The sequence below is a fragment of the Pantherophis guttatus genome, chromosome 7 (assembly GCF_059756535.1).
Source record: "Pantherophis guttatus breed Tessera chromosome 7, ASM5975653v1, whole genome shotgun sequence".
NCBI lineage: Eukaryota > Metazoa > Chordata > Lepidosauria > Squamata > Colubridae > Pantherophis > Pantherophis guttatus.
In genome coordinates this window covers 9,143,543-9,164,450 of record NC_142069.1, presented here as the reverse complement: position 1 = coordinate 9,164,450, position 20,908 = coordinate 9,143,543, and the positions used below count along the sequence as shown (strand labels likewise).

Here is a 20,908-nt window from a genome sequence, read left to right as displayed (position 1 = left end):
TAGGTGCTTTGTTACTAGAACCTGGTGGTGCAATTGCAGTTGTGGGCCATGAGGCCCTGTTTGAATCTCCGTCACTACCTAGAATCTCCCTATGTTTCCTTTGTGGGAGATAGTAAATTATCCAGGTTAACTGACTCAGTGACCTCTGTAACTTTTCAGAGGAAGAGGAGGAAGAGGAAGAAGATGACAACATGTCCGCGGCAATGCCACTCAGGACAAAGATGCCCTGGAAGACTTGTTGGCTCTATCTCACCTCCGGTGGCTTTCTTCTGCTCTCCTTGATGATCTTCTCCAAACTCATGAAACACTCGGTCATCGTTGCGATTGACTTTTGGCTGGCTCAGTGGACATCTACGAATCAGACCCAAACGCTCTGCTCCGAAAAGGTAGGTGAATGTTTCATGGCTAGAGCAGGGGTCTCCAACCTTGGCAACTTTATGACTTGTGGACTTCAACTCCCAGAATTCCTCAGCCAGCGCATGCGCTGGCTGAGGAATTCTGGGAGTTGAAGTCCACAAGTCATAAAGTTGCCAAGGTTGGAGACCCCTGGGCTAAAGCAGTGATGGCGAACCTTTTAGACAACGGGTGCTCAAACTGCATGTGCGTTCCCAAACTGAAAGGTGCATGCACACGCGCATTAACGGACATGCGTGCATGCATGCATGGACATATGCATACGTGGACATGCACGCATGCACAGCAGAGACCCGAAGACCAGCTGGCTGCTGGGAGGCTGGGCATCCCAACACCGGGAGCGCGGCAGGGGTGAAATGTAAAATTTGTTACTACCGGTTCTGTGGGCGTGGCTTGGTGGTGGTGGGGGTAATGTGACTGGGTGGGCGTGGCCAACTTTTTTTTTTTAACTTTTCAAAGCATTTTTTCGTCGGAAGAGGTGGTAGAAAAAATGCTTTAAAAAAAAGCCTCTGATGATCGTGCGGCTCAGCTGGGCATGGGGGGGTGGGGCGCAAAGATTTTTGCTACTGGTTCTCCGAACCACCCGCTGCCATTGCTACCGGATCGGGCGATCTGGTCTGAACCGGGAGCATTTCACCCCTGGGGCGCGGCAAGAGGCAAGATCTTCTTTCATGAGCTTCTGTTTCATCATTTGTAGGGAAACAGAAGCTCACAAAAGAAACACCACAGAGATCTGACCTGGGGCGATGGTCCCCGTGCCAGGAGAGAGGGCTCTTCATGCCACCTCTGGCACACCTGCCATTGGTTCGCCATCACGGAGCTAGAGCAATCTTAGTTTAAGTAAAAACCAAAGGCTGGAACAAGCCATTACAATGGAAAAGAGGGCAAGCTGAAAAAGTGCCCTTGAAAAAGATCATTTAATTTAGGGATTATTCTTTTCTAGACCACTGAATGTCTGTGGATAGTTTCCTGTGCAGTGTGTAGGGCTGTGATGGCGAACCTATGGCACACGTGCCACAGGTGGCACGTGGAGCCATATTGGTGGGCACGCGAGCTCAGCTCTGACGTGCATGCGTGCGCCGGCCAGCTGATTTTGGGGCCTTTGGGGCCCACCGGAAGTCAGGAAAAAGGCTGTTTCCGGCCTCTGGAGGGCCTCCGGGGGGGTGGGGAAGGCCTTTTTCACCCTCCCCAGCCTCCTAGAAAGGCTCTGGAGTCTGGGGAGAGTGAAAAACAGGCCTTCCAGTGGGACTGGAAGTTGGCAAACGGGCCGTTTCTGGCCTCCAGAGGGCCTCTGGAGGGCCTATGGGGGAGGGGAGGCCGTTTTCGCCCTCCCCAGCCTCCTAGAAAGGCCCTGGAGCCTGGGGAGAGTGAAAAACGGGCCTACCTTGCCATCACATGCCAAAAGTGGGGGGAGCGTGGTGGGGGTCACATGCACATGCGTGGGGGGTGGGGGGCATAGAATTATGGGTGTGGGCACGGGCACGAGTGACCCACCCCCCGCACTCCCCCCACTTTTGGCCCGCAATGGCAAAAAGGTTAGCCATCACTGGTGTAGGGGGAAGCTTATGGGTAGTCCTTGACTTATGACCACAATTGGGATCAGAATTTGTGTCGCTAAGCAAGGTGGCTGTTGTGAGTTGTGCCCAATTGTATGACTGCTTTTGAAGGGTCCTTGGTGCTCTCTGAACTTGGTTGCTTTTTTGTAGACGTTTCGTGATCCAAACTGGGTAACATCATCAGTGCTGGTGCCGTGGTGGGTTAGCAAATCACTGCAGTTGTTAAGTGAATCACATGGTCCTTAAGTGAATCCAGCTTCCCCCACTGACTTGGCTTGCTGGAAGCCGGCTGGAAAGATTGCAAATTGTGATCACACGTCTGTGAAATGCTGCAACTGTCATGAATCCACGTGGGTTGCCAAGAACTAAGTTTGATCGTGTGACAATAGGGATGGTGTGATCGTCACAAGTGTGAGCACTGGTCGCAAGTCCCTTTTTTCAGTGCCGTTGTAACTTAGAATGGCCACTAAACAAACGGATGTAAGTCGAGGTCTTACATTATAAAATAAGGCAAAAGCCAATGAAGGAAATACACGATAGGCAAGATAAATCAACAGTAGGAATAATAGCAAAATAAATTGCGGCATTAGCGACCTCCTTAATAAAAGTTACAATAAAACATCTGCCAAACTTTCTTCTTAAAGCTCAGGACCCTCCTGATCTCATCCTGGCTATAAGGCCATGTCAAAGCTGATTAGTTGTGGGATGGGAGGCCATCAGGAGATCAATGATGTAAACTGGAAGTCAGAAAAAATGTCCTAGAAGAAATCAATAGCCATTTGGGCTGGTCTCTCTCCCTCTCTCTCTCTCTCTTTCTCTTTCTCTCTCTCTCTCTCTCTCTCTCTCTCTCTCTCTCTCTCTCTCTCTCTCTCTCCCCCCTCCCTCCCTCCCTCTCTTCTCTTCTCTCTCCCTCCCTCCCTCTCCCTCCTCCCTCCCTCTCTCTCTCTCTCTCTCTCTCCCTCCCCTCCGTCCCTCCCTCCCTCCCTCCCTCCTTCTCTCTCTCTCCCTCCCTCCCTCCCTCTCCCTCCTCCCTCCCTCTCTCTCTCTCCCTCCTTCCATCCCCTTCCCTCTCTCTCTTTCTCTCTCTCCCTCCTTCCCCCTCCCTCCCTCTCTCTCTCCCTCCCTCCCTCCATCACCCTCTCTCCCTCCCTCCCCTTCCCTCTCTCTCCCTCCCTCCCCCCTCTCTCTTTCTCTCTCTCCCTCTCTCCCTCCCTCCCCTTCCCTCTCTCTCCCTCCCTCCCCCCTCTCTTTCTCTCTCTCCCTCTCTCCCTCCCTCCCTCTCCCTCCTCCCTCCCTCTCTCTCTCTCTTTCTCCCTCCCCTCCGTCCCTCCCTCCCTCCCTCCTTCTCTCTCTCTCCCTCCCTCCCTCCCTCTCCCTCCTCCCTCCCTCTCTCTCTCCCTCCTTCCATCCCCTTCCCTCTCTCCCCCTCTCTCTCCCTCCCTCCCCCTCCCTCTCTCTCTTTCTCTCTCTCCCTCCTTCCCCCTCCCTCCCTCCCTCTCTCTCTCCCTCCCTCCCTCCATCACCCTTTCTCCCTCCCTCCCCTTCCCTCTCTCTCCCTCCCTCCCCCCCTCTCTCTTTCTCTCTCTCCCTCTCTCCCTCCCTCCCCTTCCCTCTCTCTCCCTCCCTCCCCCCCTCTTTCTCTCTCTCTCTCCCTCTCTCCCTCCCTCCCTCCCCCCCTCTCTCTCTCAGCCCAACCCACCTCACAGGGTTTTTGCTGTGAGGGAAAAAAAAGGAGGAGGAAAGTGTGTTGGATATCTCTGCCTTCCTGAGTTATTTGAAAAAAAAATAATCATAATAAAGGAGGGATATAAATCAATCAGTCCCTTTCATCTGTTGCCAAGGAAACGACATGGAACATCCATGGAGTTATGAGAAGTGACTTCGAGTAGATGTTACCAAATTTAACACTTACTGAAAACTTAACGTCACCTTTTCATGTATTTAGTCTCGTTCATGTCAGTTTCATAACGAATTGCAAACTTTAGAATTAGAACTCTGCGGACCGCAGCCAAAGCCTGTCTCGGCTGCATCAGCAACGCAGAAAATCGTATTGAATAAACTTTCCTCAGTTTTAAATTAGAAACGATTCCTCTACCTCCGGATAATCCTTCAGGTGGCCAAAAAAAAGCTGTAAGAAGCACTCGGTGTTAAATAGCTCCCTGCGTCCTCATATTAATTGTGAGCTGCCCAGAATCGTTTGGGCAGAGATGGACAGCTATAGAAATCAAATAAATAAATAAACTTATCCCCTAAAAGCGGTCAAGAAAACATGACAGGGACATTCTGTATAGATTCAAGGAATCTTTTTCTCTCCGCTCCTGGAAACTTCTCACAGCTTAGTCAGAGAGTTCTGAGAAGTGAACTCAGGATCCTGTATATGATCTCATTCACCAATCGCAGGAATTTCAAATCCCCTTTGGAGCGTCTTGTTTAGCCCGGTTTGAAAAGAGAGTTCAAGGCCTGGGACTCGAACTAAGGACGGCTTTGGGGTGGGTTTTTTTTTTTTTTTGCAAAATGGTTGGACTTCTGCAAATAATGTTCTGCTGTGCTCTGCTTAAATAAAATCCCAAAGTTGTTTGCATTTGCAAGCCAGAAAACTCCACAGCTCGTTGGTTTGGCTGCCAAAGCATTTAATGAAGGATAGAAGAGGGGAATCCCTTCGCCAGTTCTACTACTTTTAAGAGCCTTGGTGGCGCAGCAGACTAAAGTGCTGTTAAGTAGCACCAGCTGCCTGCAATTACTGCAAGTTCGAATCTCACCAGGCTCAAGGTTGACTCAGCCTTCCATCCTTCCGAGGTAGGTAAAATGAGGACCCGGTTTGTGGGGGCAATAAGCTGACTTTGTATAAAAAAGAACACCGCTTGGGGGGGGGCGAAAGCCCTACTAAGCAGGTATATACAAAAGGATGAAGGCTATTGCTTAACGCATTGTAAGCCGCCCTGAGTCTCCGGAGAAGGCTGGCATATAAATCGAACCAATAAATAATAAATAAATACTTAATACAGTGTTTCTGAATCTTGGCAACTTTATTTATTTTATTTTATTATTTTGTCAAACATATAAGAGAACAGATATAAGTATAAACACAGGGAATGGGTACAAATAAGTGGGGGACAGTAGGACAGGGACGGTAGGCATGTTGGGGTGCTTATGCACGCCTCCCTACAGACCTCTTAGGAATGGGGTGAGGTCAACAGTAGACAGTCTAAGGCAGGGGTCGGCAACCTTAAACACTCCTAACCAGAAGCCTCCCATTCAGTTCTGGATCCGACCGGAAGTCCGGTTCCCCCACCATAAAGTCTCCTCCTAGTGTGGCGTCCTTTTTCCTCTGCCAACTGGAAATCCAGTTCCCCCACCATAGAGTCTCCTCCTAGCGAGGCATCCTTTTTCCTCTACCTGTCCTAACTGAAAGCCCTATCAATTGTGGAGCTGACCGGTAACAGGGAGCCACAGCAGAGGGATGAAAGAGCCACATGCGGCTCCAGAGCTGCGGGTTGCTGACCCCTGGTCTAAGGTTAAAGTTATGGCCGTTTGGGGAAGTAACCACAGAGTCAAGTAGTGCATTCCAGGCATTGACCACTCTGTTGCTGAAGTCATATTTTATGCAATCAAATTTGGAGCGGTTTACCTTAAGTTTGTATCTATTGTGTGCTTGTGTATTATTGTGGTTGAAACTGAAGTAGTCATTGACAGGTAGGACGTTGTAGCAGATAATTTTGTGTACTATGCTTAGGTCAGACCGAAGGTGGCATAGTTCTAAATTGTCTAATTCCAAAATTTCAAGCCTGGTGGCATAAGGGATTCTGTTGTGAGCAGAGGAGTGAAGGACTCTTCTCGTGAAATATCTCTGGACTCGCTCAATTGTATTAATGTCTGATATACAGTGCGGGTTCCAGGCAAATGAGCTGTATTCGAGAACTGGTCCAGCAAAGGTTTTGTATGCCCTAGTTTGCAGTACATTACCAGAGGAGAAGCTTGTTAAAAAGAAAAAAATTCTCCTGTAAAGCAGTCACCAGAAAGGTAAAATTCAGGAAGTCTTGGAGAAGAATCATGTTACAGACTAACATAATAACAAGAGTTGGAAAGGGACCTTGGAGATCTTCTAGTCCAACCCCCTGCTCAGACAGGAAACTCTATACCATTTCAGATAAACATTTGTCTAATCGCTTCTTAAAAACTTCCAGTGTTGAAGCATCCACAACTTCTGGAGGCAAGTCGTTCTACTGATTAATTGTTCTCACTGTCAGGAAGTTTCTCCTTAGTTCTAGATTGCTTCTCTCCTTGATTAGTTTCCACCCATTGCTTCTTGTTCTGAGTTCAAGTTCTTTGGAGAAAAGCTTGACTCCCTCTTCTTTGTGGCAGCCCCTTAGATATTGGATTCGTTCGGGGTTTCTCAGATCACAGCAAATACAATTCAAATTCATTCATTCACTCACTCACTCACTCATTCATTCATTCATATGGGATTTTTAAATTCTGATTTCTTCATAAATCAGGGGTCGGGCAGGCCGAAACCCAGTGATGAGACAGTAAAATCCAATCAAGTTCAAGCCTTTATTTACTTACACCTAATGGACAGAATCCTGCCAAACTGACACTATAACTTTACTAGCTATATCCTGAGAGTTGCTAAGCCAAGGTATAATCACCTGGAAACGGTCAAGGGTAAAAGATCAGATCCGCACGTGAAGGTCCAATTCAACTGATTTATTGCTAAAACTCCTCTGTACAAGAATCTTCTCAACTAAGGAAAGCACCTGCTTGAAGTTAGATGAGGATCCATGGAGTTCAAAGGGGTTGGACCTAGTCCACTTATGACTACGTAGGGATTCTAGACTGATCCCTCTTTTAACTCCTCCCCCAGATTCTGCCACCTCTTTCTCCTACAGAAGCACTTCCCTCCTTCTCTGCCGTCTCATGATCCACATCTCTTTCTAGGAAAGTTCTGAGTTGATCAAATCTCCCCCCTCCTCTACTACTACAAGTGCACATTCCATCACACAAGGGGTTTGAATCAGTGGTGGGTTCCTCTCGGTTCAGCCCGGTTCGGCCGAGCCGGTAGCAGTGACGATATGACGTCACTGAACCGGTTCTCTTTGTTTGGGAGCTGGGCCCTCCTGCCGGCCCCCATGTTATTCTTACCTTTTATTTGGCCCCACCCCCAATCTATTCGCTGCCTCCTGAGTCCCAGCTGATCAGCTAGAAGGAAAAAAACTGTTTAAACCCTTGCCAAGGGGCTTCAAAGGGCCACCCTACAGCTGATCAGTGTTAAAAGGCAGTGTGGTGGTAGACCAGTGCGCTCGAAAAACAAATGGGTAGACCGGTGCCTCCAAGAACAAATGGGTAGACCGGTACAGCTCTGCAAGCAGTTAAAAGCCTGGTAGACCAGTACCTCTACTAAATCCTAAAAAATTGTCACATGACCATCAAACCATGCCCACAAAATAAGCCACGCCCACAGAACCGGTAGTAAAAAAAATTAGAACCCACCCCTGATTTGAATTGATGTTCCTAATTACCCATTACAGTAGTATAATTCTATGAGCCTTGGTCGTTATAGTTTAGTTGTATGTCACAATTCCATTTTACATTCCATGTAAAAATGGAAACTTTCATTTTTCTTTTAAAGAACTATAAAACCCAATTAACTTGGGTCATTAAGTGTATGCGGTACAAAAGTTATTCACCAGATAATCTGGCTATACTAGTGGCCAAAGTTGTGGTAACCTTTTGGGAAAAGTGTATTTTCTAAAACTGGCTAATAATCCCACTTTTTTGTGGGAGTAGTACCATAAAATTATATATCAATAGAAAGATAATTTAATCAAGAATGTAATGCAATAACTTTTATGAAGGATTTGCTATTAGAACAGCAGTTACAGGATAAAGAAGAAAAGTGAAACACGTAGAAAAAAATGAGATACACAAAAATGATCACCATAGAAAAAACGAGATATGCAAAAATTATCACCACGTCAGTTAATACTTAGTTGGGTAACCTTTAGCATGAATTACAGCCTTATAAAGTCTTCCCATGGAATGAACCAAGTCTTCTAGTTCTGCAGCTGTTCTAATGTGAAACCAAGATTGAATGATTGCTTCGATTAACTGGGTCACTTCTGACTAACAAGTTTCTTTAGTCTGTTACAGAGCTGGGTTTCAGCAGGTTCTGACCAGTTCTGGAGAACCGGTAGTGGAAATTTTGAGTAGTTCGGAGAACCGGTAGTAAAAATTCTGACTGGCCTCACCCCCATCTATTCTCTGCCTCCTGAGTCCCAGCTGATTGGGAGGAAATGGGGATTTTGCAGTAACCTTCCCCTGGATTCGGGAGGGAATGGAGATTTTACAGCATCCTTCCCCTGCCACACCTACCAAGCCACGCCCATCAAGCCATCCCACGCCCACCAAGCCATGCCCACAGAACCGGTTGTAAAAAATTTTGAAACCCACCACTAGTCTGCTCCATAGATTTTCAACTGGGTTAAGATCTGGGCTATTCCCAGGCCATTCCAGCAGTGGAATAGGATTATCTTGAAACTGTGGTGTTATTATATCAAACCTTTATTGAAAAGTGGTGTTATTAGCCATCAAACCTCAAAAATACACTTTCCACAATTTTGGCCACTACTATATGTTTATGGGATGTTTCAAAACAATGAAAAGAAATAGTAATCTTTCCCCAGGATTTATTTGAATTGTACCCTTGTTTTGGAACAGACGTGCCACGTTGCAGTGTTCAGCATTCTCAGTGGGGCAGGCATTGTACTTTGCCTTGTCACGTCTTTGACCGTTGAATGGATGGGCCTCACTGCTGCTAAGAACCTTTACCACGATCTGCTCAACAAGATCATCCTTGGACCCATCAGGTACAGAAATTATCATGTTCCTTTTGGTAGATAGAACGAGCCACTTAATAGATCTTATGAGTGTCCAGAACTTGAGTGGGAGAACCCAGGAGTAAAGAGGTAGTATCTAGTGGCCAGGGGTTGGGTCTTTAAGGGATAGATGTCAGGGTTCCAATGGATGCCCTAATTAAATCATGAGCCTCGAGCCAAGCTTCAAAAGAAATCCAGTTATTTATTAGGAGCTCCATGTCTGCACGTTCCAGGTGTAGCCAACTCTGACCCCATGTAATTTATGGTCCTAATCATGACCCTGTTTCTCCCCCTCCCCCCAGGGTGTGTCATCAATCAGATTTGCCCAAGGAGCAATTTCGCGGGTTGTAGAGACTACTCCCCTCTGACCATTGTCGGTAACTCTGGGAGACAGCCTTGAGAAAGATATGTCTGGAATGAGCTCCTGTCTGTGGCTGCCATGTTGCTTCATCGGTTTCCCATCCCCCTTGTCTATGGCAACTCGAGAGCAGGCTAGGGATGCTTTGCGAGTTGACAATAGACTTCAAACATCTGATCATTGCTGAGAATAGTATTTGGTAGATTAGTGGAGAAGATTGAAGCACTTCAAGTAACTGGATTTTGGTAAACTCCAAAGGAAAGAAGTATGATTTGGTCCATCCGTCCATCTACCCATCTACCCACTTGCCCAAAATCACCATGGATTTAAATTTAATAAATAATATCTGCCTGCCTGCCTGCCTGCCTGCCTGCCTGCCTGCCTGCCTATCTATCTATCTATCTATCTATCTATCTATCTATCTATCTATCTATCTATCTATCTATCTATCTATCTATCTATCTATCGTATTTTATTAAATTTTGTATGCTACTGCAGTTGTAACTATAATTTACTTATGGTTTTAGGAAAACAATACCATCTGCAAGGTGAATAAAACCAACTTTGGTAGTCTTCTCAATGTCCCGAAGGACGGAACTTTGTAAACAACTTTGCAAATCAAATGTCCCAAAATGTGGGGGCCACCCCAGAAAAGGCCTTGTTGTGTTGCATTGTCCATGTCCCCTTCACTTCAGAGAGGGAAGGGAAATTTTTGCCTAGATGATGTCATCAAAGGGGAAGATTGGTTTTATTGTTCAATTTTGGAAAGATGGCAACTCACGTAATTTAGTGCAAGATAGGGAAATGAAACAAAATTTATTTATTATGGATAAAATAAAATAACTGGGAACATTCTTTCTATACCGGATAACCTTTTACTATTCCTGCCCCCTTTACAGATTCTTCGATATGACACCTTTGGGGCTAATTCTGAACCGTTTTTCTGCTGATACAAACATTATTGATCAGGTGAGCACCTTGATTTGTTGCATGCTATGAGTTGGAAAATGGATATTTTATATATGTCTAGATCAGGGGGTCCATATCCTCCAAGCTGTAGTCCACTACCGGACCTTGGGCCTTTCCGAACTGGCTCGTGGAAGTGGTGGATGCTCACTCAAATGGAGCTGGGCACACACGTTTCCCCCCCTCTGTGGAACCATCCCCTCTTCCCTCCCTCCCCAGTCGCAAAGCCGAAAAGGTTGGGGAACTCTGGTCTAGACAGGTTTTCCATATGTGAAATGGGATTAGTAACCATTTTACAGGTTTCATGTCTGGTTGGAATTGTATACCTGTTCTGTCCCCGTCACACACACGCACCCCCACGGACGGCCCGGAGTTAATAAGCTACACGACAAAATCTTTGAAGATAAAGCTGGCAGCAATCCAGTGGCTAGCTGCCAATTCAGACTTTACTCACACAAAACAAAGATTAGACTGCAAGCATTCCGATAAAGCAGGCAGAGTTTCAATAATACAAGGATTAGTCCAAATGCAGTCCGACAAGGCAGGTAGAAGTCCAGTAACGCAGAGATCATGGATTATTTCTAGTTTTTGCTCGTCACAAACTGAACCAGCCACCACACCCACATTTATACCCTGTGGGGTGTGGTCCAGTGACTCAGCTAATCTCTGGCACGCCTTCCCCTCTGCTGTGCATGCTTCTCCCTGCGCCTCTGCCGAGGGTCCAGCCAGCACTTATCTACTTCGTCGCTGTCCACCTGTGGCTGCAGGGACGTGCTTGGCTCTGAGCCTATCTTTTGGGCTTTGGTGTCCTCTGGAGGCATTGCCAGAGAGGAGGGTCCTGGAGAGGGAGGCCTTGCCAACTCCTCTCCCTCACTCTCCGAGTCTGCATCTGTCGATAGCCCAGGCTCAGGCGACCGAGCCACAACAATACCAATCTTGGTATACAATGCTGATCATAATGCAATGCTGATCATACTGCAATGCTGATCATACTGCAAAACAGGTAGCCCTCTGTTCTGACCCAGCTCCCCAAACACAACAAAACCTCTGAATTCATCAAGGATTCCTTTATTAGGAGCGCCAGCAGCCCTGGCAAAAAGTTTCTCTCTCAATGCAGGTTAACAAGTCTGTCTGGCAGGGAGGTGAATAGTTGTCTGCCATATCTATTCATTTCCACCCCCTGCCTTTTATCCCCAAAGCTAGGGTGGGGCTTCACTAGCAGCGGTGGCTCTTCCGTCCCAAGGATCAGCCCACAGATTTCCACTGCTCTCCTCTCCTCTGCCTTTTGTGCATCCACACGTCAGGAACTGGACCCAGCTGTTCCTCCTCTTCCTCATCAGCTACCTCCAGACCTGGGAGCTGTTGACTTTCCATCTGAGGGCTGATGGACGGCCCATGCTCCACCTCTCTCTCTCTGAGAGCTCCATTCCTCTTCCCCCTCGGAGCTCTCAGGTTGCCTGATGCTGATCCTGACTCCCACACCTGCTCCTCCTCTGATTCGGCTGCTGGAAGGGCCGGTGGCCGACAGGCCAAAACACCCTCACTTACCAACCATTCATTCATCAACTGCTCACAGTTACAAAGGGAACTTAACACAGGTCCTCATAGTTGTGGTCCCTGCGGTATCCTGCAGTTATGACACGGGATCATGATTGGTGACTTTTACTGCTGGCTGGAAGCCAGCAAAGTCAATGGGGAAGCTGGCAGGAAATAAAAATGGCGATCACTTGACTGCAGGACACATGATCCGCACAGGGTTCGCCTAACTAACGGATCGCCTAACTGATCCGTTTGGGGGTACACTGGTATAATTTTAAATCATTTTTTAATTGGGTTACTGATTTTAATTTGGTATTGTATTGTGATTTGTATTGAAGTTGTCATTTTGTAAGCCGCCTTGAGTCCCTAGGGAGAAAGGCGGCATATAAATCGCAATAAATAAATAAAATAAATAAATAAACTGGTACTGTCATGAGTTGGATCAGTCACGGGACACCAAGTCTTACAAGTGCGGTTGCTTAGCAACAGAGTTCCTGGTCCCAATTACCTTCAGGAAGCAAGGACCACCTGTATATGTTATCCATCCTCCTGCACTTTTAATTGAGAAGAAAAGGAGTTGGCAGCTTGTATGCGGCAAGACTTCTAGCCAATGAGAACCTGCCTGGGGTGCAGTTTTAGAGGACATGATGCACAAATATCTCCCATCTTGTCTTCTATAGAAGCAGGTTAGTTTTATTTAAGCTGCATAGATCCATAGTGCGAGAAAGATTCATCTTACGTGGTAGGGAAGCTGAGCATTATACAGATTTTTTCAATGAGTTTTTAACTGTTCCTCTGTCTACTCTTCCTTTTGAGGGAGCTCTTCTTAAATTTCAGATGAACCTTCTTTCAAATAAATGCTGTAACTGGGTGGCTGTAGGAGAAGGCCAGGCAGAGCTGGGAGGCAGAGTTAAACATCTCATCAGCTTAGAGCAGGGCTGTCAAACTCGCGGATGGCGGCCCGGATGCGTCACATGCTGGCCACGTCCACGCCCGGTTTAGCAAAGGTGAAAAAAGTCCTGATACATCACGTGACGATGCCGTGACGACTCAAATTTGACACCCCTGGCTTAGATTCTTTACGTTGCCACAAATGATCCAAGTAGAACCCCTCTTGCGTTCCACTGACCTTTTTCTAGCGCCAATTTAGTGCCGACTGTTACTTGGTTAGATTAATGTCAGGCGCAAAGCATCAGGACCATACGTTAAACTGCAGCCCAGAAGCCTATACACAAGAATCTAGTCAACTAACAGTCAGCACTAAATTGGCGCCAGATGAAGTCAATGGAATTCAAGGAGAGACTGGACTTGAATCATTTGTGGCGACGTAAAGACTCTAAACTGATGATATGTTTAACCCCACCACCCAGCTCTGCCTGCACTTTCCCTACAGAGGCTGTGGTCTGATATCGCATTTATTGCTTATGTTTGCTGCAGCACATTCCACCGACTGTGGAATCCCTCTCGCGTTCAACATTACTCTGTCTATCTGCTGTCGGGATGATTTCATATGCCACCCGCTACTTCCTACTTGCTCTCCTGCCTCTTGCAGTGGCGTTTTATTTCATCCAGAAATACTTCAGAGTGGCATCTAAGTAAGTTTTTCATTTCTCTCTCCCTCTTTTAAAAAAAGATAGAAAATATTTAATTAACGGATGACGTTAGAATTTTGAGGTTTGTTATCGCCAGCAGGGGAAGTGTTTTTGGCAGGATGGGGCATTGTGCAGTCATAAAACTGCATGTTCAAGGATAACTGTAATCCCCATACAAGGCTAATTTTAAAAAAAGTGGCTTTGTCCAAATAATTTAAACCTTTGGTGGCAGCATTCAATCCTTGTTTGATTTGCAAGGAAGCAGGGGAAGAAAAAAAAGGTGAGTAAAAGACAAGGAAGAAAAAGAATCCAGTGGATAAGACATTAGGTTGAAAACCAGGAGACTGTGAGTTCTAGTCCTGCTTTAGGCATGAAAGCTGGCTGGATGACTGTGGACCAATCACCAGAAGATTGTGAGTTCTAGTCCCGCCTTAGCCATGAAAGCCAGCTGGGTGACTGTGGGCCAATCACCAGGAGATTGTGAGTTCTAGTCCCGCCTTAGCCATGAAAGCCAGCTGGGTGACTGTGGGCCAATCACCAGGAGATTGTGAGTTCTAGTCCCGCCTTAGCCATGAAAGCCAGCTGGGTGACTGTGGGCCAATCACCAGGAGATTGTGAGTTCTAGTCCCGCCTTAGCCATGAAAGCCAGCTGGGTGACTGTGGGCCAATCACCAGGAGATTGTGAGTTCTAGTCCCGCCTTAGCCATGAAAGCCAACTGGCAACATTGGGCCAGTCGCTTTCTCTCAGCCCAATTCAAGTCACAGGATTGATGTTATGGAGAAAATAGGAGAAGGAAAAAGTATTAGGTAGGTTTGCTGCTTGAGTTATTTATTTTTTAAAAAAATAAAAATAAAGGTGGGATATAAATAAATAAAACAAAAATAAATGAGCATCAGAAAGAGAAAAACAAGAGAAACTTCTGAAACAAAATGGGGGACTTCCTTCACTGTTGCTGTCTTAAGCTCCTTTTGGTAGGTGGCTTCCAATGGATAACTTCTAAGCAGGGGTGGGCTTCAAAAATTTTAGCAAGGGGTTCTCTGCCCGGTTGCTGGGTGGGCGTGGCCATGGCCATGGTGGGTGTGGCCTAGTTGGCCTCCTGCAACATGGCAGATTTTTGCCCTCCCCAGGCACTGGAGGCTTTCCTTGAGGCTCCGGGAAGGCGAAAACGGTCTCCCCAGGGAATGTGCCCATGCATAACAACCATAAAAGACTGTCACATTTTTGTTTAGGGAGAGCAAGTGATTCAATCGTTTAAATAAGGAAAACAAGGTCTTTGTTTACTAGATGCTGAAATATGGCTTCTTCTTGGCTCACCTCCTTTCTCTTGGTAACAGGGATCTCCAGGAACTTGATGACAGCACTCAGTTGCCTCTTCTTTGCCACTTTTCCGAGACTGCAGAAGGCCTCACGACCATCCGAGCATTCAGGTTTGCAAATAATAAGCCATTTTGAGCCATACACCATCCTTGTTTTTGACACATCCTTATGAAATTGTCCTTCTCTCATTTGGGGACCTTGAGTGAGATAGCCTTAAGTCATCCTTAGCTCTAGTGGTGTTCATTTAGAGCAGGGGTGGGGAACGATGGGTCCTTTACGACCTGTGGATGTCGACTCCCAGAATTCCTAGGAGCCATGGCCCAGGAATTCTGGGAGTCGAAGTCCACAGGTCGTAAAAGGAGCCATCGTTCCCCCCCCCCCCGATGTAGAATTTCCTCCCTCATTCCAACACCACATCAAGGCAGACTCAAAAAGGTGTGTCGAATCCGTTTTGAAAGCAACTACACCTGTCCCAGGATAATGCTTCAGGATCCAATCTGGGTCGGTCACCGAACTTCTCCGTCATCACATTCTGGTGAGAGAGAAGTTCTCTGAGGATGGGCTCCAGAAAGCTCGGAAGATTAAACCTCTGCTTCCGATGACTGACCCAGATTGGATCAAATCTGTTTTGTCACTCGTTCTTCTGGAGGGAATGTTATGGCACTGACTGGAAGCAGAGGCAATTACCGTATTTTTTGGACTATAAGATGCACCTAAATTTAGAAGAGGAAATCAACCCAAAAAAAGTTTTTGGCCTCCACGCGTCCCATTTCCGGGCCTTTTTTCGGCCCTTTTCCAACCTTTTTTTTGGCCCGTTTTCAAGGCTTTTTTCAGCCCATTTTTTTCAAAAAAAAAGCCTCAAAAACAGGCCCAAAAAAGCCCCCAAAATGGACCAAAACAGCCTAGAAAATGGGCTGAAAAAAGCCCCCAAAACAGGCTGAAAAATGGCCTGGAAAAAGCTGAAAAAACTCCCAAAAACAGGGCATGCAGAGGCCAAAAAACGGCTGGTGGGGGGCGGTCTATAAGACGCACAGACATTTTCACCCTCTTTTGGGAGACAAAAAAGTGCAAAAAATACGGAAAGTCAAGATGGGGATCCAGCAATGGAGGCATCAAATCTCTTGCCAATGTAGTTGACTGCCAGTTCAACGTAAGTGAAGGGCACTTCAACTGAGTAATGGGAAAAGACTCTTAATCAGATCCAGTTGTACATGGAATGACCCTCATTTGCTCCTGTAGTGTTGAGGACAACAACCACAACAAAAATCTGTAGTCAGGTTAAAGAGGAGAAAGAACAAAAGCTAGAATAGAAGTGAACCAAAATGTCTAATTTAAGGAAAAGAAGGACTAGATATGATAACAGTGTTATCTAAGGGGCTGCCCACAATGAAGAAGGGGTCAACCTATTCTCCAAAGCACCTGAAGACAGGAGAAGAAGCAATGGATGGAAAATAATCAAGGAGACAACCAAACTAGAACTAAGGAGACATTTCCTGACAGTTAGAACAATTAATCAGTGGAACATCTTGTCTCCAGAAATTGTGGATGCTCCATCACTGGAGGCTTTTAAGAAGAGATTGGACAATCATTTGTCTGAATTGGTATTAGGTTTCCTGCCTGAACAGGGGATTGGATTAGAAGACCTCCAAGATCCCTTCCAACTCTTGTTATTCTCTTAGTTTCATTCCCCTCTCCTCATCTTTGCAGCAGTTAAGCCAATGTTCTTTCTATTCGGAGTTTTATTAGAAAGCTAAGCTTTACTGGATGAAAACTGGCAATTATTTCCCTTTGTTCTGAGTTCATTAAGTACGCATCCAGAAGGCATGCATTCCCATCACAAGGCAACCTCCGAACAGCTCAGGCTTCTTCGAAGGTGACCTTTGTAACTGTCATTTGGACGGGTTGAAAAGTGTAGTAATAATAAGCAGAAGAGCACGATGGAGATGACATGATGCAGATTGTGTGTGTCAGAGTTTCCATAGAGGGAGAGGAGGGGTAGAAAGGAAGGGGAAAACGTGCAGATGCCAGAGAGGCCAGAGACAGACTGTAGTTATTATCATGTTATTGGAATAATGCATTCCGGTTTTTCATGGTGTGTAGGAAGGGATATTTATGCTACAGTGTTTTGCATGTGCCTTTCTTTGCACATCGGTGTCCTCTGGTAACAAACAAGCTGAGTTCATACAACATCTTAGACAATACAAAAATGGAAGTAGATTTCCTGGCTTCTGTATTTTGTTGGAATCTAGTTTTTGGCTTGTATATATAGGTTGGATCAGGCCATCACAACAAGCTATAATAGAGTCTGCCTGTTTGGGCATTCAAGGTTATATGAACACAGGAATTAACCTGGATTCAGAGTTAAGCCTAACGTGTGAACTCCAGCCACATAGTAATATAAACCTATTAATCACAATTGTGTGAGATAAATAAGGTTCGGTTTTTCCTTTGCGAAGAAGAGTAACGTATTATGAAATCACACGGGAAACCCCTGATATCTTGTAAGAGTTCACATGAAGATGCAGCATTTTCCCCACACACACTGCAACCCTTCAGAATGTCATGCAAGCATGTCTTGAGATGCTTGATGAAGTTGTGAGATTTGGGACATTGCGTTTTTTTAATGAGGACATGCCTAAGTCAGTGCATGAGATCATTGATGGGATCCATCAAGTGTAAACTTTCATGACCCTGTATTGGAATGTTGTACTGTATTTGTTAGAGTTTAAATATGTTCTGGTAATCCCAATCATATGGAAATGTCAACCAGTAAAAGTTCTATGTGAGTGTGCCTGGGAAGAAAGCCAGAAGGAAGTGACCTCTGATTAGCATCCTCCTAGACAAAAACCAGGCAGAGTGATAGAAGAGATCAAAGTAAATCTTAATTCTCTGTCTACGCCTTATGGTCCGTAGGTCATAAGATGATGAAGAGTCAATACCTTCAACCAGTAGTGGGATTCAGCCAGTTCGCACCTATTTTGGAGAACCGGTTGTTAACTTTCTAAGCAGTTAGGAGAACCGGTTGTTGGAAGAAATCTTATTTTGTTTTATTCCACTTTACAGAGCTAATCCTGTAAAGAAGGCAGGAAGGAAACATTCTGGTGTTATTTCTAGCCTAATCTTTATTGCCCTGCAGAAACTGCCTCTCTGGTTAATCCTTATCACATTGTAATTGTGAGTGAAGTTGAGTTGGCCACACCAACAGGGTCACATGACCACCAAGCCATGCCTACCCAGCTGGTCATTGGGGCAGAGAACCGGTTGTTAAATTATTTGAATCCCACCACTGCCTTCAACACTATTAATCTATAATTATATATAAATTGCTGTGTGTGTGTGTATGTTCCAGCATAACTCTGGAACGCCTTGAGCAATTTCAACCAAACTTGGTACACAGATGACTTATTCTCTGGAAAAAAATACTGTGGGGGTAACACACCCCTAATACCCCTCGGGGTGAATATAGCGGTCATGCCACCCAGCTGATCGGTCCCGGCGGCCCTCCACAGCAGCCACGTGCCACCCGCTGGGCCATTCCTGATGGAAAGATGGTCCGTTGCTGCCAGATGGGGTGTCAGGTGGTTACCGCAGCAGCCGGCCATGTGCAGCCCCAACGGCCCCAGGCGCCAGATAGTGGTTACCGGTGAGCGTGGGCAGCCAGATGGACAGGGGATGGGGCCCAAAGACTTATAGTGATTTTGTGTATGATTTTACTTTATAATGTGTATACTTTTAAAGCCTGTGAGGATTGGGCTTCATAAATACCCAGACAACGCCGAGTTATCAGCTAGTACACTGTAAGGATCAGGTAGACAATCAGATACAAAATAATATCTTTCTAGAGCAAGGCTGGGAGTAATGCAGCCTTTCAGATACTGCTGGATTACAGTATGTTTAATCATCTTTGACCACTGGTCATGCTGGCTAATGACGACAGGAGTGGAGTCCAGTCATATCTGGAGAGCAAAGAGTCCAAACCCTGCTGTGGGATTGGATCTCTTTCACTAATTCTGGGCAAATTTATCTGAGAAATTCTATTTCGAAGGAGCAAGTCCCACCGAACCTCTGAATCAACATCTTTCCAAAGCACTTGAAGATTTAGTAGGGCAAGAAGCAATGGATAGAAACTAATCAAGGAGAGAAGCAACCTAGAACTAAGGAGACATTTCCTGACAGCGAGAAGAATTAATCAGTGGAACAGCTTGCCTCCAGAAATTGTGGTGCTCCATCACCCAAGGGTTTAAGAAGAGATTGGACAACCGTTTGTCTGAAATGGTGTACGGCAGGGATGGTGAACCTTTTTGGCACCAAGTGCCCAAACCAGAATGCGTATGCGTGTGTGTGCATCTGCGTGCCGGAGCACCGGAAACTCAAACACCAGATGGATGGCGCACGCATGCCGGTTTTTTCATTTCATTTTCATTTTTCATTTATTGGATTTCTATACCACCCTACTCCCGAAGGACTCAGGGCAGTGAACAGCCACAGAATAAAACACATAAATACAAAATTTAAAAACAGAATAAAAACCGAATTAAACAATTTGGCCGAGAACAAATTTAAAACACCCAACAAATTTGGTTGTTTTTGAGGCCGTTTTTGAGGCTGTTTTCAGGCTGTTTTCTGGCACTCCAGCGCCCACAAAGACCAGCTGCTCAGAAACCAGAAGATTAGCTGGCGACAGTGCGTGTGCCCACAGAGAGGGCTCTGCGTACCATAGATTCGCCATCACGGGTGTAGGGCAGGGGTGGGTTCTAATTTTTTTTACTACTGTTCTGTGGGCGTGGCTTATTTTGTGGGTGTGGCTTGGAGGTCATGTGACTAGGTGGGCATGGCTAGCTGGTCAGAGTCATTTCTGGAAGGTCCTCGCACTTACGACCAGTCCTCGCACTTACGACCCGACTCATTGGTTTGCTTTTAACACTGATCAGCTGTAGGGCGGCCCTTTGAAGCCCCACGGCAAGAGTTTAAACGGTTTTTTTCCCCTCTAGTCATCAGCTGGGACTCAGGAGGCAGCAATAGATTGGGGGTGGGAACAAATAAAAGGTAAGAATAACATGGGGGGGGTGGGAGGGCGGGGGGGGAGAACCGGTTTGGTGACGTCATATCATCACCGCTACCAGTTCAGCCGAACCGGACCGAACCAGAAGGAACCCACCACTGGTGTAGGGTCTTCTGCTTTAGCAGGGTGTTGGACTAGAAGACTTCCAAGGTTCCTTCCGACTCTGTTATTCTGTTATATTTGATCTGATTGGAAATTGAATTATGGAGGATGAGAAGGAAGCGGTAGAGGATAACTAATGGGGAGATATAAGAAAAACAACAATATTGTACATTGTACAGCATCACTGCTTGCTTCGTAAAAACTCTTCTTGGCAACTTCTTAGACACACGTTTGCTCAACTTTAGTTTTTCAGTAGCTCAGCCACTGCTCCATTTCCCCATCCTGGCATTCCGCCATCTTTTCTGCCTATTGTAGACGATTTGAGTCACATATAACGTCAGGATGGTTTTCCCCTTTGCAGGCACGAGCCCAGGTTTAAACAACGGATGCTGGAACTGACGGACACCAACAATATCGCGTATTTGTTCCTCTCTGCTGCCAACAGATGGCTGGAGGTTAGGACGGTACGTATAACTTCATCGCTGTCATAATTTGGACATCTTTGAATCCAGCAGTTGCTTCATTGGCCAGACAAAGATTTCTCATTGGGCTACATCTGGCAAAACAAAAAACAAAAAAAAACACCAAAACACCAAAATGGATTATTGTAGTTTCTGTTAGGGTTTCCTACAGGGGTGAAATCCAGCAGGTTCTGACAGGTTCTGGAGAACCGGTAGAATGTTAGGTTGTTTTGAGATTGAAACTTGACTTTGCAGTAAAATGTAGCTTATTGCTGTATTAGAGGGTGCTCCATCACTGGAGGTTTTTAAGACGAGATTGGACAACCATTTGTCTGACATGGTATAGGGCAGTGATGGCTAACCTTTTTGCTGTCATGTGCCAAAAGTACGGGGAGCGCAGAGGGGTCGCGCGCACGCATGCTCACACCCATAATTCAATGCGCCCCATCCTCCGCATGCAACCCCCCTGCACTCCCCCCACTTTTGATACGTGATGGCATGTTGGGCCCGGTAGGCCCTTTTTTTGCCCTCCCCAGGCTCCAGAGGCTTTCTTGGAACCTGGGGAGGGCAAAACTGGCCTCCCACCCCCGGAGGCGAGAAACAGCCCATTTCCAGACTTCCAGTGGGACCGGAAGGCCCGTTTTTCACCCTCCTCAGGCTCCAGA

General features: G+C 46.2%; 1 protein-coding gene across 9 annotated transcripts in view; it reads left to right on the top strand.

Moving 5' to 3' along the window:
• ABCC9 (ATP binding cassette subfamily C member 9) overlaps positions 1 to 20,908 on the top strand; it is a 124,417-nt gene that overhangs the window by 76,165 nt on the left and 27,344 nt on the right. For all 9 annotated transcript variants that reach the window (XM_087872989.1, XM_087872985.1, XM_087872987.1 and 6 more), the window contains 6 exons: positions 160 to 386; positions 8,688 to 8,836; positions 10,103 to 10,172; positions 13,146 to 13,303; positions 14,636 to 14,728; positions 20,144 to 20,246. In XM_087872989.1, coding sequence (XP_087729115.1) covers positions 160 to 386; positions 8,688 to 8,836; positions 10,103 to 10,172; positions 13,146 to 13,303; positions 14,636 to 14,728; positions 20,144 to 20,246 — 800 coding nt within the window. The remainder of the gene's footprint in view (positions 1 to 159; positions 387 to 8,687; positions 8,837 to 10,102; positions 10,173 to 13,145; positions 13,304 to 14,635; positions 14,729 to 20,143; positions 20,247 to 20,908) is intronic.